This window comes from Silene latifolia, chromosome X (assembly GCF_048544455.1).
Source record: "Silene latifolia isolate original U9 population chromosome X, ASM4854445v1, whole genome shotgun sequence".
In the NCBI taxonomy this organism is placed as follows: Eukaryota; Viridiplantae; Streptophyta; class Magnoliopsida; order Caryophyllales; family Caryophyllaceae; genus Silene; species Silene latifolia.
The window spans coordinates 335,930,779-335,958,473 of record NC_133537.1 but is presented as its reverse complement, the minus strand read 5'-3'; the positions used below and the strand labels follow the sequence as shown (position 1 = coordinate 335,958,473).

At 34.7% G+C, this 27,695-nt stretch overlaps 3 protein-coding genes and 1 pseudogene across 4 annotated transcripts; all 4 read right to left on the bottom strand.

Moving 5' to 3' along the window:
- Positions 1-2,690: 2,690 nt before the first annotated feature.
- LOC141620958 (feruloyl CoA ortho-hydroxylase F6H1-3-like) lies at positions 2,691-4,286 on the bottom strand. Its single transcript, XM_074437695.1, has 2 exons — positions 3,772-4,286; positions 2,691-3,264 (listed from the first exon to the last, which is right to left on the bottom strand). Exons 1-2 carry the CDS (start codon positions 4,284-4,286, stop codon positions 2,691-2,693), a joined length of 1,089 nt encoding a protein of 362 aa, XP_074293796.1.
- Positions 4,287-13,374: 9,088 nt separating this feature from the next.
- On the bottom strand, positions 13,375-18,731 carry LOC141619008 (U11/U12 small nuclear ribonucleoprotein 35 kDa protein-like). Of its 2 annotated transcripts, none has more exons than XM_074436051.1 (8): positions 18,545-18,731; positions 18,356-18,453; positions 17,255-17,306; positions 16,405-16,475; positions 15,115-15,205; positions 14,951-15,026; positions 14,557-14,635; positions 13,375-14,077 (listed from the first exon to the last, which is right to left on the bottom strand). In XM_074436051.1, exons 1-8 carry the CDS (start codon positions 18,684-18,686, stop codon positions 13,769-13,771), a joined length of 918 nt encoding a protein of 305 aa, XP_074292152.1. In that variant the 5' UTR covers positions 18,687-18,731; the 3' UTR covers positions 13,375-13,768. The 2 variants fall into 2 exon arrangements, with proteins under 2 accessions (XP_074292152.1, XP_074292153.1); XM_074436052.1 differs by having other exon boundaries at positions 13,375-14,060.
- A 2,211-nt stretch (positions 18,732-20,942) lies between these two features.
- LOC141619013 (tetrahydroanabasine acetyltransferase-like) lies at positions 20,943-23,173 on the bottom strand (annotated as a pseudogene).
- A 427-nt stretch (positions 23,174-23,600) lies between these two features.
- On the bottom strand, positions 23,601-25,847 carry LOC141619014 (tetrahydroanabasine acetyltransferase-like). The gene is made up of 2 exons (XM_074436056.1): positions 24,993-25,847; positions 23,601-24,428 (listed from the first exon to the last, which is right to left on the bottom strand). The coding sequence occupies exons 1-2, from the start codon at positions 25,793-25,795 to the stop codon at positions 23,900-23,902; spliced, it is 1,332 nt and encodes a 443-aa protein (XP_074292157.1). The 5' UTR covers positions 25,796-25,847; the 3' UTR covers positions 23,601-23,899.
- Positions 25,848-27,695: the final 1,848 nt, after the last annotated feature.

Below are 27,695 nucleotides of genomic sequence, written 5' to 3'. Positions count from 1 at the left end.
ATAGAACGCCCAACACTGTTGATGCTCTGAGCTTGCCTTTGGTAATACTTGCCGACAATCATTACTTCATTTGATACAGCTACATACTATGCCTACATCCATGAATGTGTGGGGATAATTTATCAATTAAGACTGGCACTGGTGGGCAAAAAGAGCTCAATTTGATTTCTATTTTGTTATTTTCAGGTCGGTTTATATGTTTGTTGCCTCTTCATTTTTTTTTTTGGTTTATTTTTCCTAATTTTCTTATTGGATTAGAAAAAATAATACTTTTTTCTCTTTTGGTCGCATGGAGTGTACTTTTAAAGGTTTGATTTATTATCTCATTATATGTGAATGAAGTACTTTCTCCATTTTTTGTGTCTTTTATATTTTCGGGTATGTATTTACATTCTTTAGTAAATAAAATTGAATTTATGTTTTTAACAACTTTGGACCTTTTTATTAAGTCTTCTAATAAAATTGTGTTATAGGCATGAATGGTAAGTCCTGCTTAAGACGGAGTATCCGTCTTAAATCTTAACATGGGTCAAATGCATAAAGGGTATAGAAGATTATTTGTCGTAGAGTCATTTCAAGTCAATTATCTAGGCATAAAATTAAATTTATGCAGGTATAAGAATTGGATGTGCAAGTTTAATTATATCCATTAAAACACAAACTAGAATCTTAATATTGAGTTCAATATTTTTAGGTTCCGTGTGACTTAATAATTTTTTATTAAGTTAAAATTATGCTGATGGACTTTATACGGGAGCACAATGGCCCTGTTTGGTAAACAGCGGATTAATTTCAACATAAGCAGATTGTAAAAGCAGATTATAAATGGCAGATTTTATCAGAAGGTTTGACTAGCATATTCTAATTAGCAGAATTAATTTGAGTGTTTGGTAATTGGCAGATTACAATTAGTATATTGTTACTTTTCTTTGTAAAATGGAGAAAAATTTCCTATTTTACAATATGCTAACCAATATGCTAGGGTAAGCAGCAGCATATTGTAAATCAGCATATTGACCCCAAATATGCTGTTTCAATATGCTGTTTACCAAACACTAAAATTAGCATATTGATTGGTCAAACATGCTAAAACCCTTGAATATGCTAAAAATTGGCCAATATGCTGTTTACCAAACAGCGCCAATGTGTGATAACTGATAACTCATGCGAATTGAAAAGAGAGAGAGAGTTGTGTTCCTCTTTCTTATCGTTCGGCAGAGTTAATGCATAATCATTAACCCGAAATAAATTAAACAGTATATCTTAATCATGATTACCTATGTTAATAAAATTTTAAAAGCAGACCCGTGAGTTTCACGGGTTTAAACCTAGTATTGTACATATGGATGGTATTTTTGTCGGTATTATAATTGGTATTGTTGTTTTTAATGTTAAGTCCATATTTATAGTTAAATTGACCACATAAATATTAATTTTTTAATGTTGTCCTCGTATTATTAGAGCTAAGTTTATAATTTTATGAATTTTTAAGTTAATAAGTGATCTTATATTATTTTTGTGCTAAATTAGGTTTTAATGCATTTAAAGTTTCAATAATGCCTATATCAATAAAGATTTCAGTTGTTTTGAGATTAGTAAACATTTCTTTTGAGTTGGTTTTGAGACAATGTAATCGTTAACTTCATATACCTTAATAAATGTTTTGAAATGGTTACTTTTGATATACTAGCCTCGGGAAATCGAGATGGTAACAGTCCCTCATGTTAGGGTGGTTCTTGATAAAACACCTTGGTATGTGAGAGTGTTACAATATGTGTAACATTAGTTATGGAATTAGTTTTCCTTAATACTCCCTCCAATTTAGGAGAATAACTTATATTAGGATTCCCTGAAATATTGATAGAATCAGTTGCCTTAGAGAAAAAAATTCCTGCCTCATCTTCCATATTTTGTTCATTATGCACCAAAATCGCACCTTCCAGATCTCCACCAAGATTTTCCTTACTGAGCATTGAATCCGCATCCTCCTAATTTGCCACACTTGTAATATATTAATCGTAAACCATCATATTGGATGATCCAAACCTTACAATTAAGCCTAAATTTGGACAATAATGGTTTAGTAAGATCGACTTCAACACTCATACGTATAAATTGGTCCCTCTCTAGTCTCTACTAAAGCCGTAGGTTTGTCAATTCTGATAACCTTACCCGCTTTGCTTCCAATTTTCCTAAGAATATTTTCATGAAAGTTACTCCACGGACAATCAAGGAATGCGAATCCATGTAGTAAGAAATCTAATGGGTTCATCAGTTCCAATGAAATTAGGGACCCATTTCCGAATGGTTAAATAATAATCACCAATCATTCATGGACCATCGGCAAGCATATAGTCATAGTCATTCTTATTAGTAAAGCGTACGACGTAATAAGAGCAACCCACATTTGTGAAAATAAGATCACCCTATACCGACCATTTCTTCTTCAATTGACAAACAAGCGAGAAATGTCCAATGTTATTATCGAACATCTTAATGATTAATGAATTTCGCCAATTATTTCTTAACATAATTTTCTCTTTTTTCGTTAACAAAATGGTAGGGCACACTAATTATCATTATATTATACATATATGATATATACATTTACTACACTTTGATAAACACACTAATAAATTTGATAACACAAACATGAATGATAATGTAATAATGTTGATAAACAAAACAAGCTAAGCCTTGGCGAAATCAATTGTAGCTTTACCATCATGAACATTCTTGAAGAAGTTCTTAACATAATCCGAGTAAAGAACTTGTTTATACAATGCCGTTTCTCCTCTTTCAAGCAACTCTTCAAAAGGACCGATATTAGCCTTTGGCATCGGACTTACGAATATTGGGACCGAAACTCTTTCCTTACTTCCATTCGCGACCACCCAATGTTCTACACTTTGGTACTTGCCATTACTTAGGATTTGTAGGGCATCTCCTACATTTATTACAAGTGCTCCTTTTACCGGAGGAATGTCAGTCCAACTCTTACCATCTAAACCTCGAACATATAGACCCCCTACATCGTCTTGTAGAAGGATGGTAAGTGTAGATACATCTGAGTGACGACCTACTCCAAACGTTAGGTCTGGGTTAGGGCATTTCGGGTAAAAGTTAAGATTAATTCTCTTAGACCCCATTAGTAAACATGCCTTTCTCTTATCGATTTCATTAATATCGAGTCCCCTCATAAGTATTTCCATGAGTCGCAATGTTATCATTTCTGTACTTTTCAAAAATTTCAAGGTCTCATTCCTGCAAGAAAATTTCAAGTTATTCGTATATAAGTCCTTCTTACACAAACATTATAACATACGGATTTATTAATACAAATATCATGACGCGTTTAAATGGAAAGCTAAGCTAGTTAGCTAGTTATTATTAATTATTAATAAATTGTGTAAAACGACCTTTAAACTTATTTAGCACATCCCAAATAAAACAAATTTAGAAAAAATATTACTTGTCATGATTTTTAAAGGGGGAAAAATCAGAAAGTAACTTCTCTTTCGAAACTTGCACATCAAAATACCGGTGGAGTAAGATTAGAAGGCCGATAGGTATGTTTTGACGAATCAAGTACGTAAAATGTCATGTAAGACAATCTGTCTAACTACTCATTTATCGGTTATTTATTTACCTTTTACTTTTAACACAATGACCAAAGAAAGAGAAGATGACCAATTATTTGATGACAAGTGGACCAAATTGAATGTGGATGATCTAATTATTAACCGTTAGTGCATGTGTTTAGTTAGTTACCTGCATGCAGTTGGCCAAAGTAAATCAGCCTCTTCCTGAGAAACAAAGAAGAGACTTAAATAATCCTTCCATTCCAAAGCCTTCTCCATTTCAGGCACAAAGCTTGTACCATACCTTACATTATTCGACGTCGATTTACCCTTCATGTACTTACTCTTCTCCTTCACCGGTTCCTCAAAGAAACGGTACGTTGCCGCCTTCACTTCCTCTAACACTTCAAGAGGCACTCCATGGTTAATTATTTGAAAGAATCCCCATTTCTCTGCGGCCTCACATACCGATTTTTCTAGTAGTTCTTTGTTTGGGTTCGACATGTCGATAATTGGGATACAATTATTGTTATTATTATTGTTATTATTTATGTTGAACCTATCTTCTTTAGGGTGGATGTATTGTGTTGGTAGGGTTTCAATTTTCATTATATCAACTAGACCTTTAACTCCATAACCTTGGTTTTGAACAAATTCATTAATATTTCCATTTACTAAGTTTGAAACTACTATTGTGGGAGCCATAGCTTGTTAAGGAAGGGGACAAGGACCAAAGATAATAAGTTGGAATGATTAAATTAGAAAGATTTGTTATGATAAGCTAACTATGTTGTGGGGTATTTATAACACAAATTCCTAAGACGTTCAATTAATATAGAAAAGACAAAAATATAATGCATAGGTAGCTTAGTATCAAATAAACTTGTCTTATCTATGTAAGTATTATTTGACCCGTTTTAATTTTAAGACGGATATATCCATTTTAAGAAAAACTAATCGTATTTATAATGTCTTTTTAAGGCAACATTTTGACCATATATTTTTATTTTTATATGGGTTTTTCTTTGCTTTTTACAAGAAAATATAATTATTCTTGAAATTAAGAGTTTTACATAGAAAATCTAAACAACTTTGTTTCGTCTTTCAAAGTTTATTATATTTTTTTGATATTTATGATCAAAGTTTTCCAGGTTGATGTTACCTCCAAAATGTCAATGTTAGCAATGGATTGAATAGGGTGGAGTGTAATAAGTAGGAAGAATTTTGAGCATATATTACTCTGTCTTTGAAATTTTATACTCCGTATTGTAATTTTTATTTTTATTTTTTTGTATTTTATCGAATAAATATTCTCCATTTTTTTTCAAATATATCCCTAAATTTAATGAATGTAATTACAATAAGTAGAATTCTTCTACAGTTATCTTTTCTCATAAAAATATACATTTTGACGAGTTACAGATAAACATGTTAATAGCTTCACAAATTAGTAAAAGAGAATTACTTTTTAAGAAAAACTAGTAAGAGAAATTTTTATATTTAGATTATTTTTTTAGTTTTTTAAAAAAAGTATTAGAGGATTTTACAAAAGTTGGGGATACATATATTAGAATCCTACACATAGTTACACCAAGAAAATCATATCCTTTTATTTTTTTTTATTTTGATGGTACATACGGTTGTTGCCATTGTTATCGGCTTAGGCCATGTTCTTTTGAACTTGATTTTAATTCTTATAAGTTTAGTTGAGTTGAGTTTAGCTCGATTCAGTTCAGTTCAGTTTAGATCAGTTGAGTTTAGCGCGGATCAGCCCAGTTCAATTTTATATTGCTTATAAGTTCAGTTCAGTTAAAAAGAAGAGTTAATTCAAGTAATAAGAGTTATCTTGCTCCAACCATGAAGTTGGTAGTTTGATTCTCACCAGCGACATAAGTGCCCTCATTTGAACCAAAAAAAAAAAAAGGTTCAAATCAGATCACATTAGTTTAGTCCAGTTTAATCCAGCCAGTTTAAGAAAGAACATAACCTTATCGTACTTAGTTAATCAAATAATTGAAATGTCAATGATATATCTTGTTTTTTTTTGTTATATCAATGAAATATCTGATAAAATATCGATTTTTTATTTTTGTTTTTAGCTTTAGCACACGCCCTCTGTTGCATAAGTTTCAGGGAATCATATCCGTTAGTTTATGTGGAATGGATATCAATTTTAATTAATATACTACGGAGTATAAGTCAAATTAATACGCTTAGGAATAATCTTCAAAATTAGTAAGACTTATCCAAAATTTTGTTTCTTTGTGCATGCGGAATGTAATTTCCACAAGAATTTCTATTAATAGGCCAAACAACACATTATTTATGTGTAACATAAACACTTATATAATGCTGCATAAAACGGATATCGTTTTCACTCTAATTATAAACACGGATTAGCAAGTAAAAAACAATTATAAAAAATCTGTTTTACACAAATTCTTGTATAATGCCATATTAAATAAGAGTTTGCGTTCGTTTAAGCATATCACAAGTCTTTTTCTACGGTTTCTAAAAAAACACAAATTCTCATTTGTGACGGACATATCCGTCGCAAGCTTGCGACTGGTCAAGTACTACCCATGTGAGGTAGATAAGATAAAAGTAGAGTGCCTAGGGAGTAGCAATATGTTTTGTCTTATCTACCTACAATATGGGTAATACTTGACCCGTTACAAGCTTGTGGCGGATATGTCCGTCACAAGGAAGTCTAGCTGAAAAGAAAATCTTTCCAAAAAAAATTTCTCCTTTAATTACTATCGTTTTAGAATCGAATAATGATTAGAGTATGACTTTTCATAGACAGTTCGTTAGTTCACAATCAATTTATTGTGCAACCATTTTAAAACGTAGTTGCTCATTCATGGACGAATTTTACTCTTTCATGAATTTTTTTTCATTATTTTTCCATATTATGCCCTTTACCTAATTTTCTCTAATTCTCTCTAGTTTTCTCCCTCACAAAATTAATCAAATAAACAAAATTAATCAAATCTGTCAAATTACACAATTATGAATGCTAATTCTTGTATCGATCAGATAATGATTCCAATTCTTAATTTTATTAGAGTTTGTTTACACTAATTAAATTAGGGTTCGTATCAATCAAGTAATTAACTCGCAGGACAACGAAACCAACCCTAATAATTAGTCCTGCACATAGGCACAAGTGCACAACAAATAGCTCGAAACCAACTAATTAAAGTTGTAGGATTTGTGAACATGACACAAATCACAATCAATCGAATTACGTTTGATTACTCTGCATCCGATTTGTTCATTTTTTTTTGGATAAATGTTTTTTTATTTATTTTAGTAATTTTTACTATTTTCTTTATTTTTATTTCATGATTCGGAGTCGGAGTCGGGTGGTGGATGGTGGCTGACGGATGGTGATTTGATGGTGGTAGTTAGAGTGAGAAAAGAGTAAATGAAGAAGTGAGAGATATAGATTGAAAGAAGGGTATTAAAATGAAATCATTAAAATTAAAGGGGTATCATGGTCATTTACGTCCATGAATGAGTAAAACTCGTACATGAATGAGCATCACCCTTTTAAAATGGTACCTCAATTAATACAAATCATAGTTTCATGATAAAATCGGTACGTTTATTATGAAAATAAGTACGAAATTGAAGAGTAACTTTAGGCCACAATTAGCAATGAAAGAGTTATGAAAAAATGTTTCAAAATAGCTTAATAAGATATCGTCTCTTCTAAGCTTTTGCTTTGTGATAAACATATACGAATTATATTTTTATTCAATAATAAGTTTATTGATTATACCTTGTAATAAATATCGCCAATAAACGTGATCAACATGAAATAATAGTTACATGATAATGACGATACAACTTTCATTCTCGAGAATATTTGGCAACAAGAATTTAATTTGAAATGCCTCATTTTCATTTTAGCAAAGTGAAATAAAGATTTGGAAATGAGGGAGGTTAGGGAGTGGATTTCAAATGTTTTTTTTTAGCCTTACTTGGATTTGGTAGGAATTTGGAAATCCAAATCTAATAGGTTAGTCAAACATGCAAATTAGTCCAAATCTGAATTTGAGAATACAATCTTTGTTCCCAAATACACCACTAGTAAATTCGAAGTATTTTCTAGGTGAGTGTCTAATTCTCCATTTATTTAATATGGAATATTAAATAAAATTACGCATGTACCCTTATAAGATTTTTAATACTCCCTTTATCCCGATTATTTGTTGTCCTATTCCATTTCGGGATATCTCAGTTAATTGTTGTCCTTTCTATTTTATAATTGCATTTGCTGAGCAATTTGAACATTTATACTCGATTTGGTCCCCACTTATTATCTCATAATTAACCCCCTCCTCTTTCCTTAGTCTTTGTGACAAAATCAAAAGACGACAATAATTAACCAGAAGTCCGGAACGGAGAGAGTATGACAACATTACTTGCTAAAATTTGGCACAAATTCTTGTTTCAGACCGACACTTTTGGTCTTATTTGTCAGACGGATAAAATGTTGCCATTTTTTAAGAAAATGTAACTAATTAATTCACAAAATGTTATGACTAGAGGTCATTTTTTACCCTGAAAATGATGTGAACAATAATGGTAACATGTTATCAGAAAATAACAACATTTTATTGTAAAATGATGACATGTTACCCGTCTTATTTCAGACCAAAAGCAATGGTCTTAAGAAAAACGGACTGAAAATTTGGACTCTTTCAATTTTGCCCACCAAAAACTTAAGTTAGCTCCAATTTTGTTCTGGCACAAACTTGTAAATTGGGTCAAAATACCAAGATTATTCTTTGGTCATCAAAGGCTGAATGAACAGATTAATACAGTATCTAGGTAGAGACAAATTCAATTTCTGTGCCAAAATTTCTATCATGTTAATCTGGCACTAAATTTGATTTTTGGCTCCAAATTTTCTTAAATTTGTAATCAGGCACCAAAATTGAAATTGTCCCTCATTTTTTCATAGAGCCTTCTTGCCCAATCCGTATTGTAAAATTTGCTATTTACCAAACACCCAAAACAATTTCAAATTGGTTTGCTAAATGTCCTTAATATATGCTAAAGATTCATCAATCCGGTGTTTACAAAAGACCGCCAAGGTCTCACACAAAAATAGTGTGACATCTTCCATACAAAATTTATGGCTTTGTATGGTAAAATTAGTTGAAAAATAAGCTGAAATTTAAAAAGTTGGTTGAAAACTGAAATGTTAGCTGAAATTAGAAAAGTTAGCTGGAAATTAGGATTTGATATACCTCATAAGTTAGTTGATTATATAAAAAATGTTTTTAAAATTAGCTGAAAGAGTAGCTGATATTTGGTAAAATGAAATAGAAGGACATAATATGGTAATATGTATTTAATACGAGTATAATAAATTAAAAGGCTAAAAAAGGAAGATAAAATATAAACTCACAGCTTATTTCTTACATGTTACCTTGGAAAAATTTATTTCATTAGCTAATTTTGGTTAGATAGGCTACTTATTAAACACTTACTTAGAGGTGATAACGAGTCGATCCGATCGAGCATCTCGGCTATTGTACTCATGAAGCAAAATTCGAGTCCCGAGCTCAACCGAACTTGAAAAAATTGAGCTCAATATATCATGTAGTGAGCTTAAACCCGAGCTCGAGCCGAACTCAAGCTTAACTCGAACCTATATATAATTGTAATTTCCGTTCTTTTTTCTTTAGACATTTTTCAAAAACTCAATCGGGATTCGAACTTTATATATAAAAATATTGCACAAATCAATGAAAACAGTGAAACAAAAATATAATCATGATAAAATATTTATATAAAATAAGAGCAAGACGCTCCTTTCCTCCCATTCCATTTTTTACCTTTTTATTCTTTGTAAGAGTTATTTATATAAAATATAGAAGACCAAGTGGTGTTAGTCCAGTGGTAGCCGGGTTAAACCTTGAAGCTTGCAGAAATGCAGGAGTTGAGAGGTCTAGGGTTCGACTACCAGCTGGGGCGATGATCACTTGGTCACTGTAGCCCCCGAAGGGGGTGGCTTACATGGTCCATGTGGTGGTGCAGGAATGCATGGGCCCGGGGGGGACTCAACCCCCTCGTCATCAAAAAAAAAAAAAAGAGTTATTTTAATCAAAAGTACATATGATTGGGACAGAGAGAGTATTATCTAACACACAAGTAGTTCAAAGCGCGACCTTTTTCGAGCCGAGCCAAACTCGAGCTGCTTGCGAGCCAGCATTAGCTAGATAGCTTGGCTGGATAAGTTCTTTAGCCAAGCTTTGACCGAGCCAAACTCAAGGTGTTTGTGAGCTCTCTCGTCTCATTATCACCCATGTCGACCCTATGCTTAGCCAATAATAAGTTAGCTGAAATTTTGATCAATGAACTATTTTTGATTACCTTATCCAACAAAGTCTATGCCTCTGATGTGGCCGGTTTATTATGGATCAACAAATCTCCCTTGTAACGAACCGTCACAAACTTGTAACCTCTCACAACCTCATTATGGCCGGTTGTTATCGTATCATGGGTCATTCTAGGGCTAGAATTAACCTTATGTATGTTTCCCACATGTTCTGATGTTCAGCTACCGTATCTTGTACGTCTTCTATATGTAAGCACAAAACACAAATGTACAATTTGACAACAATATATTATGGTCAAACAAATCCTTGATGATTTGAAGGGTGGCTATATGCCTATATCATTTCCTTTTCGAACTTGCCTATAATTTCACTAATTAACTTAAAGTCCTTAAACTAAATCGTTTTAAATCGAATCATTAATTTTTTTCCGGTCAATCTTTTGCTTGGAATTGTCTAAAAATTGTTTTTTCTTTAATCACATTGGCTCATTTCATGTTATATTCATGTAACAAGTAACCTTAGTCAAACTATGTTAGATAACACATTTTCTATTAATAAGTGATGTCACAAAACGATGTCGTTTAAACTGGATATTTTTCCTTATCGAGAAATGTGAAAGAGTAAAAAGTGTATGAACAATAACTTCGTGCACATAATATTAATAGCATTATGCTTCATGAACACATTATTAATTGCATGAATCAAATGCCATTACGTTGAATTAGGGTTTACTTGAATTGCAAGGTACCGTGTATATACGTGTATGCTATTTTTAGTCAAAGTCAATTACTAAAACATACGCGCTGGAGATTTTTAAGGGAGACTTATCGTTTATTTTTCTTCACAATTAGGGTTGGTAGTATACAAATACAAATAAATTAATAATAATAACTACTACTACCAAAAATGGATAGAGATGGTCGTTAATTAGTCATCATCATATTATTTACATACATCATACATGTACTAAATAAATGATCAAGTGTGTATATTTCAAAAAAAAGTGTATCCATCTTGTAAACGTACGGTCTCATAATTATTGAAGTAGAATATATTCGAGTTCATACATCGTTTCATTGATTATGAAGTCTTCACGTATTTTCGATAAACATCAGCTTATCGTTAGCTAATTTGGTTTGATAGGGTACTTATTAAACACTTATTTAGAGGTGATAACGAGCCGATCCGAGCATCTCGGTGTACTCATGAAGCAAAATTCGAGCCCCGAGCTTAATATGATGATGACTAATTAAGCTCATTAGAGCAACTCCAATGGTTGCTTTTAGGGACTAGCTTGCAATTTTTGTAAAATTTCAAGCAAGTAGCTTACCATTGGAGAGGGAGTGAACAAATGTAGCTTGAAAGCATTGTAGCTTTGTCAAGCTACATGCTTGACATGAAAAAAAAGAAAAGGTAAATTTTTTTATTGGATGAAATTAATAAAGTGGGACTCATATAAGCTACAAAATGTTGTAGCTTTCCATTGGAGCGGTGTGTTGCTGAAAAGCAAAACAGCTTTAAAAATCGACTTGGCAAATCAGGCTACAATGTATTGTAGCCGTCCATTGGAGATGCTCTTATATTAAGGCAGTGAGCTTAAACCCCAGCTCGAGCCGAACTCAAGCTTAACTCGAACCTATATATAATTGAAATTTCCGTTCTTTTTTTCCTTTTAGACATTTTTCAAAAACTATCGGGATTCGAACTTTATATATAAAAATACTCTGTATTGCACAAATCAATGAAAACAGTGAAACAAAAATATAATCATGATAAAATATTTATATAAAATAAGAGTAAGACGCTCCTTCCATCTCATTCAATTTTTTTACTGATAGGCTCTTGGCTGGTTAAGTTCTTTAGCCAAGCTTTGACCGAGCCAAACTCAGCTCGAAGTGTTTGTGAGCTTTCTTGTCTCATTATCACCCCTGTCGATCCTATGCTTAGCCAATAGTAAGTTAGCTGAAATTTTGATCAATGAACTATTTTTTATTACCTTATCTAACAACACAAAGTCTATGCCTCTGATGAGGTCGGTTTATTATGGATCAATAAATCTCCCTTGTAACCGTCACAAACTTATGACCTCTCACAACCTCATTATGGCCGGCTGTTATCGTATTATGTGTATGTTTACCACATGTTTGTGACGGTTACAAGGGAGATTTATATTTTTATATTTTTATATTTTTTAAATGTATTAAATTTAAATTTTATAGGTTTTAAGTTTTGATTTTATGGTTTTCCAATAATTAAATGATGAGAGTATCCTACTCCCTACTCATGGGAGTAGGATATAATTTACATGTTCAGCTACCGTATCTTGTACATGTTCTATATTCCATGTTGTAATAGCTAGACATCATCAATAACATCATCGTGTATGTAAGCAAAAAACACATTGGCTCATTTCATGTTATATTCATGTAACAAGTAACCTTAGTCAAACTAGTTAGATAACACATTTTCTATTAACAAGTGATGTCGCAAAACGATGTCGTTTAAACTGGACATTTTCCCTTATCGAGAAATGTGAAAGAGTAAAAAGTGTGTGAACAATAATTTCGTGCACATAATATTAATAGCATTATGCTTCATGAACATATTGTATTAATTGCATGAATCAAATGCCATTACGTTGAATTAGGGTTTACTTGAATTGCATGAATCAAATGTCATTACGTTGAATTAGGGTTTACTTGAATTGCAAGGTACCGTGTATATACGACTTATACGTGTATGCTATTTTTAGTCAAATTAAACTCAATTACTCAAAACATAACCGTTGGAGATTTGGAAGGGAGACTTTTAGCTTGTCGTTATATTTTTGATTTTTTTACACAATTAGGGTTGGTAGTATACAAATACGGAGTACAAATTAATAATAATAACTACTACTACTACCAAAAATGGATAGAGATGGTCGTTAATTAGTCATCATATTATTTACATACATCTACTAGTCCTTAATTAAGCATCTTGTGTGATCAATTATAATGTTGACAATGTATCTTCTTAAGTAAAGTATATCTTCTTCATTTTTTATTTTCGAAAAAAAGTGATATAACAAATTTTTACGTAGGCGACTTTACCCAAAAAAGTTTGTAAAAAGAGTTCTTGCTAGTAACTAATTTTTCATTTAATGAATAATGTTTCTAATTTTCAGTAAATCTATTTTACACGATTTTTATGTAAAATGACCTTACAGGAGAACGAATTTGTATCAAACGACAAGAAGTTAGTAACTAATTTCTCATTTAGAATTTAGAATTTTTTTTTTTTTTTTTTGTGAAATGTATAGTAACATGCCGGTCAAAGCGCTGTCATTTTGCCTTTCTAAATCCCAAAATTAAAATTGGTGATTAATAATTTAAAGTAATAATTGAACTAGATAAACGATCAAGTGTTTATATTTTAAAAAGAAAGAGTATCCATCTTGTAAAAGTACGGTCTCATAATTATTGAAGTAGAATATATTCGAGTTCATACATCGTTCCATTGATTATGAAAGTCTTAACGTATTTTCGATAAACATTAGCTTATCGGAAAAAAAAAAATGAAAAGAAAAAAAAACGTAGTCACCGGCACAACTACAAAATAAATATTAACATGAACGTATACAACGGTCTCATATGAGTAATTGTCGTATTTCTTCTAGTTAATTTAGCCTGGCAAGGGCTTTCGAGGAAGCTCCGGTTGTGAGCTGCTTGAACTTTGAAAACACGATCTTTTTCGATGACAGATATTGTTGTACTACAAAGTCCAAGCTGTATACGAGCTATTTCTTACCATGGATAACTTCTAATGAAAGGGATTTCTAAAGAACTGTTAGTATGACGAATCGTCCCTCGACGATCTTCTTCTATGTTTATGAGAATGTCTTGTTTCGCTTTCGTGCTTGTGAAAGGATCGATGTTTTCCTGTATCCCTCCCATCTCCTTCTCTTTCTGGCTTCTGTGACGCCATTTCCTGATCGTCATACTTTCTCTTTCGTCTAGTTGGTGTCCTTTCCCTATCTTCAAACTCCCCTTTCCTATTGGATGGTGACCTTACTCTTTCTTCCGACTTCCTCTTCCTCCGTCTTGTTGAGGTTTCTCTCTCTTCCGAGTTCCTTCTCCTCCTTGGTGGCGAAGGAACCTAGCACCGTCAGCAATTAAGTAGGCAAAAAATACATGTTCATTTTTTTACATGACGTTTCAGTTTTTGAGAAGGCTGTCTGACTTCTAGTTACAGTTAAAGTCCGACCAGAAATCAGCAAGATAACTAAAATTTCGATTGCATTGCACCGAGCCTCTGAATAGCTTATAGAGCAGATCTGCGATTGATGTCTGTGCTAGTCTCAGGATGAAGAAAGGTCGGGAATGGCTTTCATGCCCACATCCTTCGAGTGTCATGTAGCACACAAGTATGAGCTCAAACATGAAGAGTTCATAGTAATACAGCTCGTGTCGTATCAGAAAAGTGTTGTGTCTCAGGTTTTACAGTGTCAGAAATTTAGCTTTGACCAAGATTAAATTTTAAAATTGTTTCATAATTTTAGCACAAACTACCTATGTATCGCTTATTTGTAAAAACTGTCGAAATTAATAATTTTGAGATACAGATGAAAAGATTACCTGGAAACGTGATAGATATCTCCCTTCCGGAGGAGGTGAAATGCCCAGTCTTTTCAAATCCTCGTAGGGGATAGGTCGCCTATGTTTAGCAAACAAGTCAGCATATAACATATCATTTATTTTATGTTTGTAAGATTCGTGATGGTGCATCCAACCATTTAGATATGATCATCAGAAAATTTGAATGTCATTCAAGTCTCAAAATGACCTATGTTATGTTTGGAAGTTAACATACACTCATAACTCGGATGTGACTCGTAAAAGCAGGCAATAGCAAGCATGCTTATCCAAATTAGTTTAAGTTAGAGGCCAGATGAAATGGAAGATATAAACATATCGTTATTTTGGTGTTCCCAAATTTTATCAAACAAAAGACAATACAAAATTAACTTACAATGGAGCTCGAAATGGTCTCTCTCGCCCTCCAAAACGAAGTTGCCCAGATTCCTTTTTACCACCAAGTCCTCCACCTATCGACAAAAAAAATATCATGAGAATACACTCGCACATCAGCGCTAGATGCCTACATGCTATGCCTAAGAAGTGAAATCTACTGACCTAATCTTCTTGGAATCCATCCCGACATCAACTGCTGTCTATTATAATCAACAATGATTTCAGAATCATCGATGTATGAATGGTGTGCATCCTATTCAGCAAAGAACAAATAACATGGATTAAAACAGAACATAAACTTGAAGAAGTATTGTGATGGAAGTTGAAACCAGCCAGCCACTTGAGATGAATTCTGATATAATCTGTTGTGCCTTAGTTTGAGAAGGGGTGAGGGCGTGAGGCACACTGAGGCGATAGGGTCCCGAGGGGATGAGGGCATGAGCCGCAAGGCGCGCGCCTTTGGACACGCGATGCACTGATTTTTCAATCGTGCATCCACATTTTACAATCAAATTTTGTGCAAGAATAGTCCCAAGGTGCGCCTCACTAGTTGCGCCTTGGGTGCGCCTCATGCGCTTTTTGTTTTCCAGGCATCTCAGGCACTATGATGCGATTTAGCTGGTGCCTCACTGCGCCTTGCGTCTCTGGCGAGCTTTTTTTAAACTAAGCTTTTGTCAAGGATAACCTTTCTTACAATTTGAAACTATGTTGAAAGAATTAGAATGTAGCTGAAGAACTTTGCTACAGAATGAGTAACCAGCTTGTGAGTCTATACTTGGCAAACAGTATTTTGGGCTGTGTATGGGTCACATCTGTCCGTGTTCGGCCATTTCGGATATGCTTGTACTGTCATTTCAAGTTCAGTATATTTCGGATGTGTTGTAACCAATCATTTAGGGGTAAAGATCAATTTGGAAACGGAAAATTGGATAAACCTGGAACAGGTCGGACAAATTCCGGTTTGGATCCCACATCTTTTAGTATGGGTCTCTTAGGTCGGGACCATATAGTTGGGTCCAGTTGTGACCGGTGCCGAATCTTGGGAGTAAACAATAAGAGGGGCCAGTATTTAAATTATGGGATATTCTACATGGTACCCCTCAATTTGTCGACTTTCTACATGGTACCCCTACACTTATTAGGCTCAATATGTTTTAAAAAGTGTAGGGGTACCATGTCAAAAGTCGAATAATTGAGGGTTACCATGTAGAATATCCCTTAAATTATTGACTTCAAGGGTAAATATTTAAGTCTCAATCATTGAGTGAAGGGGAGCCAGCTAATAATATGAAAAGCAAACGAAGGCCGGAACCCCTCCTGGCATAACTAATGTCTTCCACTGCTTGTGACTACCATGCTCTCCTTACATACGAGTATCTATTTGTGGATATATAGTTGAAATGAAGGCCGTAAATATACACTAATACACCATCGGAAAAGAAAAACATTTACCTCATACGCGTGTCTCATTTCTCTCTCTGTTTCAAATTCAACAAATGCATACCCACGTGATGCTCCTGTTACTGCAAAAGTGTATAATAATCACAGCCTATACTTTAGGTTATGAAGCAAGTCAGAAAGGAAAAAATTGCATCAAAAATGTGGAGAAGAGTTGCCAATGCCAACTCAATGCCTCGTTGAAACATATTCCGCTAAAATCAAGCAGAAGAAACATCATCATTGATTTACCAACTCTTCAGATGGATCGCTAGAGCTAAGAAAACAACTCATCAAACAATTAAATCCAAAAAAAGAATCTATGTTCACAGATATTGGAAATTTATCCCAATGCACCCCACCAAAAAAAAGGCTCAAGCAAACAAAAGACTCTATATTGTCCCGACAACCATGTAGTTTTAGATATCTAAATATTGGCAAAGCATAATTCGTGTTCTTCTCCAATTTTGTCGGCACATTCACTCAACAAAACGCATCCAAACATAAGCAACTATACCACTTGAGAATGAAACGCTATTAGACTAGCCTTACAACGATCCTGCCCACAAAACCCATATGCATTAACACATGTAGGAAACACGAGAAGAAAACTTAATTCGCCTAAAGACAAGTGTGCAATATATGTAGGCGCAATATATATAATACTCCGTATCACATGGTAGCCAGCAGTCTATTCCATCATACTACCAAACTCGATCAATCGAGGAGATACCCCCACATTTCATAACCAAAGAAACACAGTAATTGATCACAGAATCCAACCTATTATATCTAATTATCGTATAAATCATAAACATAAATGTACCCAATATCCAAGATTAGAAACCTTTAGGTATGTTCTCACCTATATCCCTAACTAACCGCAGATTCTTCACCTTTCCATACTTGCTCATAACCTATACAATACAAAATTCACCATTCAAAATCCCCCTTACAACATTTCAACAATTACACCAATTCAGTAGCGGAACTAGAGGGAGCTAGCAAGGGCAGTCACTCAAAAACAATGAAAAGTCCTTCAATGGCGGAAATACAAGAGCTAGCAGGGGCAGTCGCCTCTGAGCAATAAAAAGTTCAGAACTTTTACTTAAAACTTTCCTAATCTCTTTTCAAGGTTACCATATTGCATTAATAATTCGCCCCGCCGGAAACTTAATTCCCCCAATTGCAAATCCTAGTTCCGCCACTGCACCCACCTTCTCCTACACCAATTCAGCAGCGGAACTAGAGGACTAGCAGGGGCACTCACCAGTCACCCCCTAACAACAAAAAGTTTGGAACTTTAACTTAAATTTTTCAAATTCCTTTCCTAGTTCATCATATTACATTAATACTCTCTCCATCATGGTCATTTGTTGTCATTACTTAAAACTTTCCTAATCTCTTTTCAAGGTTACCATATTGCATTAATAATTCGCCCCGCCGGAAACTTAATTCCCCCAATTGCAAATCCTAGTTCCGCCACTGCACCCACCTTCTCCTACACCAATTCAGCAGCGGAACTAGAGGACTAGCAGGGGCACTCACCAGTCACCCCCTAACAACAAAAAGTTTGGAACTTTAACTTAAATTTTTCAAATTCCTTTCCTAGTTCATCATATTACATTAATACTCTCTCCATCATGGTCATTTGTTGTCATTTGGTTTTGGCAGACCAAGAAAAGAGGAAGGGGGCAATTAATAAATGACAAGTGAAACAAATTGAGTGTGAATGATCAAATTGCTCATTAGGTTCATTCTTAAAATAGAAAGGACAACAATTGACTGAGACACCAAAAAAATTGGAAAAGGACAACGAATGACCGGGATAAAGGGAGTAATTGGCGCAACCGGAAACTTAATTTCCCTTAAACCGCAAATCCTAGTTCCGCAACTGAACAAAATCAATACATAACAAATTAACAACCCAATAACATGTCCAATTTAATCATTAAAAAAGATAAACCTTGAGAAGAGTATCTTCAGTAGTAGAACGAGAAAGATGACCCACAAACAACGTACAATACGGGTCACCAATTACTTTCGGATCACCAAATGGGTCATCTGAAAATACCCAACAAATAAAAATTGATTAAAATGATTATTAGTAAGAAAAGATTGGAACTTTGAGAGAAAAAAGGGAAAGAAAGAGTACAAAGGGAAGCAGAAGAACAAAGAAGAGCTCTGTAAATGGCGTTATCATGAGGAAGAATGTCAGTGCCATCGATGCTGCCTGATTGTATTGGATGGTAATCTTTTGCGTAGAATACTGCGTTTATGTTGTTCTTGTTGTTCATCTTGTTCTATTTTTGTGGGATTAGAGTTGGACTATGAATTATTTTAATTTTGTGGGTTGCTCTAATACCCGGTAAACAGGTTAAACGGTTTGGATTCGAGTCCGGTCAATTCATGCCGTGTCACTTTAGAGTTTCGAGTTGGTAAGAATTCGGTTTACGACAAAAAACATTATTCGAGACGGACCGGGAAATGGATTTGGGTTTAGGGTCATGCTCGAATGCTCAGTTCAAGTGTCGGGTTGGGAATAGGTCGAGTTATATGGATCGGGTTAGTTTTGTCACGTCCAATTGTTCACCGATTTCAATTCTCAAGACCTACTTTGTGCTTTTCAAGTGAGGGTTACTATCATGTGGTATGGAGTAAAACAATTAAAATTCCGGTATCAAATTTAAAGCAAGACAATTGATCAATTAGGACATCGTGATTTTAATTATACGAGTACGAAATAAATAAACAGTGTAAGATGTATTATTCAGGGAATAATGGATTTCAAATACAACGTAACATTGATGTATTACCGTGCTAAGGCGGTGATACATACTAATATTGTCATAAAACGATAAAAATGGATTAAAACGATTTATTACAGGTTAGATATTATTTACGATGCCGGAGTTGATTTATATACAAAACTTGAATTAAAGACGGTTGAAAACAAAAGAAAACAAAATATGAAAAATAAAGAGAAATATGTACAAAGACGAATTCAAGGGACTTGATTCGGATAAATCGAGACTTTAAAATCCAGGTTTGAATTTGTGACGAAAACCCGCAAATATTAATTATAAGTGATTTAAGTCGAAAATTATTGAAAAGGATTCATAAAAAACTAATTTGAAAATTATTAGGTGAAATAAGGGAAAGAACAAAGAAAGAAAAATAAAAGACGAAAGGAACAAAAACCCAAGGAAGAAGAAGAAGTGCAGCAACTGAGAGCAGCCCCTGGAAGAGGCGCAGCAGATGTTGCGCCCTTTCCAGAAGGCGCATCAGTTGATGCGATTCTTCCCCACGTCAGATCTGTGTTATTTCCGTTAAAAAGTTTTAAAAGGGTGATTTCAAAAGACGGTTTTGAGCATGCTTATAACATAAATACTTACATTAATTATAATACAGAAAATAAAAACAGAATTAAGATGAGATTTTACACCCTCAGACTTACATGTTAGCGTCGCGAGATTTAACTAAATCAGTTTTTGAGTGGTAACTCGACTCGAACTTTAATGCAAATAGGAAAGTGCCCTTGAAAAAGGATTTTAAAATAAATTGAATTATTGATTATGGTGTAGTGGTCAAATTGGTCGGTCATGCAAACGTGACTGGTACTCAGAATGATCTGAGCTTACGTGGTCGAATGATCAAGCACGTAGACGTCAATAAGCTTAGAGCACTGTCTTAGAATGCAAAGGGAGAAGAGAAGGGCGGACACTCGCGTGAAAAATATGTGAGGCAAAGGCCTCTATTTATACTAATCACACGGAGAAATTATGGTAAGGGTAGAATACGGAAGGAAAGATCCGGAAACAACCGACTTAGGTTGAAACACGGAAACTTGGACAAAAAGAAAGCCTTGAGAAAAGGCGCAGCAGGTGCTGCGTCCCTTAGAAGAGCCACAGTATTTACTGCGTCCTTTCTCGGGTAGGTTCCTCTGCGCGAGAAAACGCGTTTGACAGCCTGTCGTATTTTAGGCATAATTTTTTCTACAAGACTCGGAATAAGGTGATTTCGGTGGTGTTGGAAAGCTAAGAAAGAGATCTAAAACTTTCTGTAAAATTGGCCTGACCCAAAAAAGTCGTTATCACCTCGTAAAATGGGCCTAAAGGTCGGATTATCATTTTAGCTAAATAAAATGTACATTTTGTAATGTAAACTTAAGTTTAGCCTAAAGAAGTAACATGGGACTCAAAATGAGATATATTCATAACATTTTATGACATCCTAACCTTAGGTAGACAAGCACATTGCTTTTGACTCGGGATTTGACGGTTTTAGGAAATGAAGACGGTTTTTTACCCGGACTCCAAATGTACTCTAATTACTGCCAAAACGACCGCAATGACACCTAGATGACAACCATGGGTAGACACAAGTGTATGAGTTACCTTTTATTAACCGATTTACGAAACGTCATAAAATCATGACATATGCTAAACATGCGGCCCAATCATCACTGGGTGTTTGGCGGGAGATGCAGAAACGAAGTATCTAAAAGACCCAATATCAACCAATAACGTCACCTCATTTTCAAGCGAGAAAGTGAAAAACATAAATCAAATTACAAACGCGTAACCTCAGATAAAAACTTGTAAAAGACGACATCATATATACATATCAAGCATATTTCTCCCCACATAATTTCTCCACTTCTTCCATAAATCCCTCCATAGCATACTCTCTTAGATAAACAAGAACCTTAAACCCACGCATCTTCTCCTTATCCACAGAAGAAAAGGGCAAGAAATAACAAGGCTCCATACTACCAAGAAGGTTCTTAGAAACCGGAAAAACCATAACCGGACCGCCTGACCCGAAATCAATCGTAGAATGTCCAATATTTCTCCAATCAATGAGCCCACTTACCTCAGTTCCACCAGAAATACTTTTTTCATAATTAATCTTTTGAAAATCAATGTATGATCTTACATATTCATTTGTTGCATTGTATTTGCTTTTATTGATTAATTCCGCAATTTCCCAAATTGGTAGGTCTTGTAATTCTTTTGATGTGAGTTGGACGTACATTTGTGTGCCTGCATTTCCCCAATATCTTTTTGGTAATGGTGGGTTCATAAGTTTTCTTATGTTCATTAAATATGCAAATTTCAATTTCTCGTTACTTGGAATCTTCGATGATTTTACTCTGTCACATGCAATTAGCAACCATGAGAAAATCTCGTATTAAAGGAACATATCATGTTCAAACCCTCGTGTAAACAATTACGTCACATAATCAAAAAGAAATTGCTAACTTGATATGTATGGTTATATAACTATCACGTATTACATGGGTTCGTATCATTTGCAACTCGTTATTAATAAAGAAATACCGAAAAAAAAAATAACGCTTTAATTATTTAATTTACTATCAAGAAAAGCTAAGCACAGGCTGACTAGATCATAGTCCAGACAACTTTTCAGTTAAAAATACACAATTGCCTTTCTTTAAAAAAAAAAGTATTAACTATAATTAGAAATATAGAGGTTAATGTTTTGGTCCTAGCTAGAACTTAAACCTGTCTTCGTATGATTCAATACCTTAACAAGCTAATTTGCAAAATCATGTATTATAACAATAATAATTGAAATTAATATATATTATTAGGAAATACTCCCTCCTATTCCAGATAAACGTCTCATTGTCCATTTCCGTCTATTCACAATAATGTCCCATTGTTCATTTTTGGCAAGTGTTGTGTGATCTAAATTCAATTCCATTTCCGTTTATTCACATAACTGTCCCATTGTCCGTTTTGTGTGGTCTAAACTCACTTTCTTAATTCTTGTACCATATTCACAATAGGACGATTATCTGGAATAGGGGGGAGTCTATTAAACAAGATACACTTACTTTGCTTGCCATATGAAAGCACCTAAGGCTTCAAAGGTAGTAAACCGAAAACCGCCGGATTTCTCTAACAAATAGGCTTTGAACCGGCGAAGCACGGCATCATCCATATCAAAGCACACTTTACCAACCGGTCCGACCGGTTGCAAGTAAGGTGAAAAGTCCTTATTCAAAGTTAACAACTCTCCAAATGGAAAGTCAACAGAAGGTGGCTCTCTCGGTCCGAGTAAACCAACCCGGTTCCAGTCCGGCTTAGACCGGAATTTGTTCGAATCACGGGTCAATTCGGCCACCCAAATAAAAAACTTGGACTCCCCAAGGCCATCACACAACATATTATGTACGGCTGACCCGAGAACGTACCCTCCACACTTGAACATGGTAATTTGTAACACCATTGGATGGTCCATGGCCTCATTCGGGTCTGGGTTCGGAACCAATGTTCCGAAAACAACTCATCCGGGTCGTATAAGTAGTTTACTGACTCTAAGGTGGAGTCCACTGTGGCTCGTACCACAGGGACTCCACTACCTACGTTACAATGTAACTCTACACGGCCGTCTTCAGTGCTGTTACGCCGAAGACAGCCGGTGAAAGGATAATAGGGGACCAAGGCACCCGCGAGAGCGTTGGTGATCAGGTTAAATGGGTCGGGTTCATTATTTTGGTTGGAGTAGACTCGAAAGTAACGAAACGTTACGTCAAGATTGCGGTCGGTGTCGAGGTAAGAAAGGGGGAGGACATGGTTTTCATTGAAAGGAGAGTTGGATGGGAAAATGGTTGTTGTTTCATGGATGGTGACTTCCATGGTTAAGGTTGTTTTGTAATTTCTTGGTGTAGGTTCACTTTTGTAAGGTGGGATATTTGAGGGTAGGAAAATGAAAGGGCGTCGCCCAGTGACATCCAATTTGGGCGCCACCCTCTCACATGGGGTGAGTGGGGACCCCTTCAATTAAAAAGGGTTGTGAGAGGGTGACACCCAATTTGGGCGTCACCCGGTGGCGCCCTATCTTTGAGGGTATAGAAGAAGTATGTTTATTTTGACTTTTCATAATTGGCTGGTACGTACTACGTAGACTTGTAGTTGGGTCGTAGTTTCCTCGTGGACTACGTAGAGCATGTTGTAAACTTATACAGAGTAACTTGTAACACAAATTAACTCTCAAATCCGACTTTTCGTATTTGGTGGTTTGGGACCATTCTCTGGCCTTACTGAGGCCTAAACAATAGAGTTCAACTTAGGCAAGGTCTTCAGAGATCATATATTAAAAGGACTTAGGAGTAGTCTTGGGTCACTTTGGTCAATTCGGGTTTAAGTTGTATCGGATTTGTAAGAATTCAGATCATATATTAATAAGATGTACTCCGTATTATTCAGGGAATAATAGATTTCAAATGCAACATTAATGGCTTACACTACTAAGGTGGTGATATCAAGTTTCAGCATCACCTTTTTGTTACATGCTTTTATATAAAATCTATTATTTTAATAAACCTTATATATTTTGAGAAGGTAAAACACTAAAACATACTAAGACTTGATATCAGTCAATAGCGTTACCTCATTTCCAAACGAGAAAGTGAAAAATATAAATCAAATTACAAACAAGTGAACTCACAGAAAAACTTGTAAAAGACATTATACATATATCAAGCATATTTCTCTCCACATAATTTCTCCATTTCTTCCTTAAACCCCTCCATTGCATACTCTCTTAGATAAACAAGAAGCTTAAACCCACGCATCTTCTCCTTATCCACAGAACTAAAAGGCAAGAAATAACAAGGCTCCATACTACCAAGAAAGTTCTTAGAAAGCGGAAAAACCGTAATCGGACCGCCTGACCCGAAATCGACCGTAGAATGTCCAATATGTCTCCAATCAGTGAACCCACTTACCTCAGTTCCACCAGAAATACCCTTTTCATAATTAATTTTTTGAAAATCAATGTATGATCTTACATATTCATTTGTTGCATTGTATTTACTTTTCTTAATTAATTCCGCAATTTCCCAAATTGGTAGGTCTTGTAATTCTTTTGATGTGAGTTGGACGTACATTTGTGTGCATGCATTTCCCCAATATCCTTTTGGTAATGGTGGGTTCATAAGTTTTCTTATGTTCATTAAGTATGCAAATTTCACCTTTTCGTTGCTTGGAATCTTCGATGATTTTACTCTGTCACATGTAATTAACAACGATGAGAAAATCTCATATTAAAAGAACATTAAGGTATCAGGTTCAAACCCTTGTGTAAATAATTACGTCACATAATCAAAAAGAAATTGCTAACTTGATATGTATGGTTATATAACTATCACGTATACATGGGTTTGTATCATTTGCAACTTGTTATTAATAAAGAAATACCGGAAAAAAAAAATAACGTTTTAATTGTTTAATTTACTATTAGGAACGAAGCTAAGCACAGACTGACTAAGCCAGGTCATGACCCAGTTGAGCTTTTCGAAAAAAATACATAATTGCCTTTCTTTTCAATAAAAAAAAAGTAACTTAATTAGAAACATCCATAAGGTTGATATTTTGGTCCAATGCAGAACTTAAAACCTATCTGGGATCTGTAGCTACTATTGATTGTCAAGTTGTACCTAACATGTTTTGCATGATTCAATACCTTAACAAGCTAATTTGCAAAATCATGTATTATAACAATATTAATTGAAATTCATATATTATTAGGAAATATATAGTCTAGTATTAAACATATACTAAGATACTTACTTTGCTTGCCATATGAAAGCACCCAAGGCTTCAAAGGTAGTAAACCGAGAACCGGATTTCTCTAACAAATAAGCCTTGAACCGGTCAAGCATGGCATCATCCATATCAAAGCACACCTTACCAACCGGTCCGACCGGTTGCAAGTAAGGTGAAAAGTCCTTGTCTAAAGTCAACAAATCTCCAAATGGAAAGTCAACAAAAGGTGGCTCTCTCGGTCCAAGCAAACCAACCCGGTTCCATTCCGTATCAGACCGGGTTTTGTTCGAACCACGGGTCAATTCGGCCACCCAATTAAAAAACTCGGACGCCCCAAGTCCATCACACAACATATTGTGTACTGCTGACCCGAGAACATACCCTCCACACTTGAACATAGTAATTTGTAACATCATTGGATGGTCCATGGCCTCATTCGGGTCCGGGTTCAGTACCAACTGTTCCGAAAACGACTCATCCGGGTCGTCTAAGTAGTTTACTGACTCTAAGGTGGAGTCCACTGTGGCTCGTACCACAGGGACTCCACTACCTAAGTTACAATGTAACTTTACACGGCCGTCTTCAGCGCTGTTGCGCTGAAGACAGCCAGTGAAAGGATAAAAGGGGATCAAGGCATCCGCAAGAGCGGAAGTGATCAAGGTAAATGGGTCGGGTTCATTATTTTGGTTGGAGTAGACTCGAAAGTAACGAAACGTTACGTCGAGATTGCGGTCGGTGTCGAGGTAAGAAAGGGGGAGGACATGGTTTTCTTTGAAAGGAGAGTTGGATGGGAAAATGGTTGTTGTTTCATGGATGGTGACTTCCATGGTTAAGGTTGTTTTGTAATTTCTTGGTGTACGTTCACTATTGTAAGGTGGGATATTTATAGGGAGCAAGGGTTTTGGGGATATAGAAGAAGTGAATATAGGTTGGTGGGTTATTTTTCTAAAAATTGGTTTAATATAATGATCAATGATTAGATATAGATATATAATGTTATTGTTTTGATTATTTGTGATCAGTGTTAGTTAATCCACTATGCTTGATAAAATGGGAGCTTATAAAATATATATGTATGTTCCAATGAGTAATTTACGTTTATTTTATTTGTGGAAGATAAATAAAATAAACGTAAATTATTGACTGAAATTGAGGAACTAGTAATCGTAGGTTCAAACTTCATAGTCTAAACGGTTATGATCGATTAGGTAGCAAGATTAAGATTTTCCATTTCAAGGACTATGCATTTATACATTTATTAGTGATTTAGGGGCTATAGCCTCTCAGTTTATTTTATCGGTTCGCGCTAGTTAAATCCCCAAAGTCTCGGGCAATAAACAACTCCACAAACTCGCTTTTGGTGAGATTTGAACTTAAACTCTTTATAATTTCCCCTAAATTTTAATCACTAAACTTCTCTCTTACAAACAAAACAAGATAAACAAAAGCTTGAGAAAATAAAGAAAACACATACAAAAGGGAAACTCGCTACTAGAAATATGGACATGATTTATTTATTATTAATCACTTGTTATTTTATAAGGAGTAGTCGGTAAGTGACAATAGGCATTTAATTTATTCAATTGTAAATTTGTCTTACGACTTAATAGTAAATTTTGATTTATATTTATAACGATGACTATAAAAATGAAACAATAGTTTTCCAAAAAAATTTTTTTTTTTTTTTTTAGAAAAAAGTATGTTCATTTTGACTTCTCATAATTGGCTGGTAGCTGGTACGTAGACTTGTCGTTGCGTCATAGTTTCCTCGTGGAATACGTAGAGCATGTTGTAAACTTGTACGGAGTAACTTGTAATTAACTCTCAAATCGGACTTTTCGTATTGGGTGGTTTGGGCCCATTCTCTGGGCTTACCTAGGCCTAAACAATAGAGTTCAACTTAGGTAAGGTATTCAGAGATCGTATATTAAGGTCTTGTTCTTTTGGATTTAAAGTACTTAATTTAAGTTCACTTTAGATTCTATAAATTCAGTTTAGTTTAGTTTAAATCCTATAAGTTTAGTTCAGATTCTATAAGTTCAGTTTAGTTCAGATCCAATAATTTCAATTTAGTTCATATCCTATAAGTTCAGTTCAGATCATATAAGTTCTGTAATACCACAGTTTTCCTTAGTCTGCTACTCGACCGAATATGGCTTACTTGGCCGAGTAGGTGTGTCGTGTGTTTCTGGACAGCTTTCTGCCTAGGAATACTCAGCCGAGTATACTCTATACTCGACCGAGTATCCGGTCTGACGGGTGTTATTTCTGCGGTTTTGATTAAAATGATTAGAGATTATATATAATCGTTCGTCAGTTTCTAAAGCCATTTATTCCAAAACATAAACTACGTGTCATTCTCCTCTAATCATCTTCATCAATTCCAAGGCAAAGGTCGTCGATTGTCGGTTCTAGCATCTTATTCCGTGTCAATCGTCGTAGTAAGTGTCTTATGCTTGTTGATCTATTGTTGTTCTTATAAGTTAACGTACAAACCCTAGTTTGGGTTAATTTGAGGGTTTAGGATTTGGTCATCATATGTGTGTTGATTGTTGATTATCATTGTTGTAGGTGACGAGGTGGTATTTGTCATGCATATTGTATGATTGATTGCAGCATAGCGGATTGTGAAAATGTATGGTTTTCCTACTCGGTTTTGTCTAATTGATTAAAGATGTTTTGTGTATTGTGTATGATTGTTGTCTGCTGATAATCGTTGGAGTGTTA

Excerpts from the sequence above, each read along its gene's own strand:
- LOC141620958 (XM_074437695.1), bottom strand. The coding sequence starts at position 4,286 with ATGGCTCCCACAATAGTAGTTTCAAACTTAGTAAATGGAAATATTAAT. Across the intron at positions 3,265-3,771 it reads CTTTGGCCAACTGCATGCAG|GAATGAGACCTTGAAATTTT; the intron begins GTAACTAACTAA and ends ATTTTCTTGCAG.
- LOC141619014 (XM_074436056.1), bottom strand. The coding sequence starts at position 25,795 with ATGGAAGTCACCATCCATGAAACAACAACCATTTTCCCATCCAACTCT. Across the intron at positions 24,429-24,992 it reads GCTTTCATATGGCAAGCAAA|AGTAAAATCATCGAAGATTC; the intron begins GTAAGTATCTTA and ends TACATGTGACAG.
- LOC141619008 (XM_074436051.1), bottom strand. The coding sequence starts at position 18,686 with ATGAACAACAAGAACAACATAAACGCAGTATTCTACGCAAAAGATTAC. Across the intron at positions 14,636-14,950 it reads AGACCATTTCGAGCTCCATT|GCGACCTATCCCCTACGAGG; the intron begins GTAAGTTAATTT and ends TGCTAAACATAG. Across the intron at positions 14,078-14,556 it reads GATATCTATCACGTTTCCAG|GTTCCTTCGCCACCAAGGAG; the intron begins GTAATCTTTTCA and ends TGACGGTGCTAG.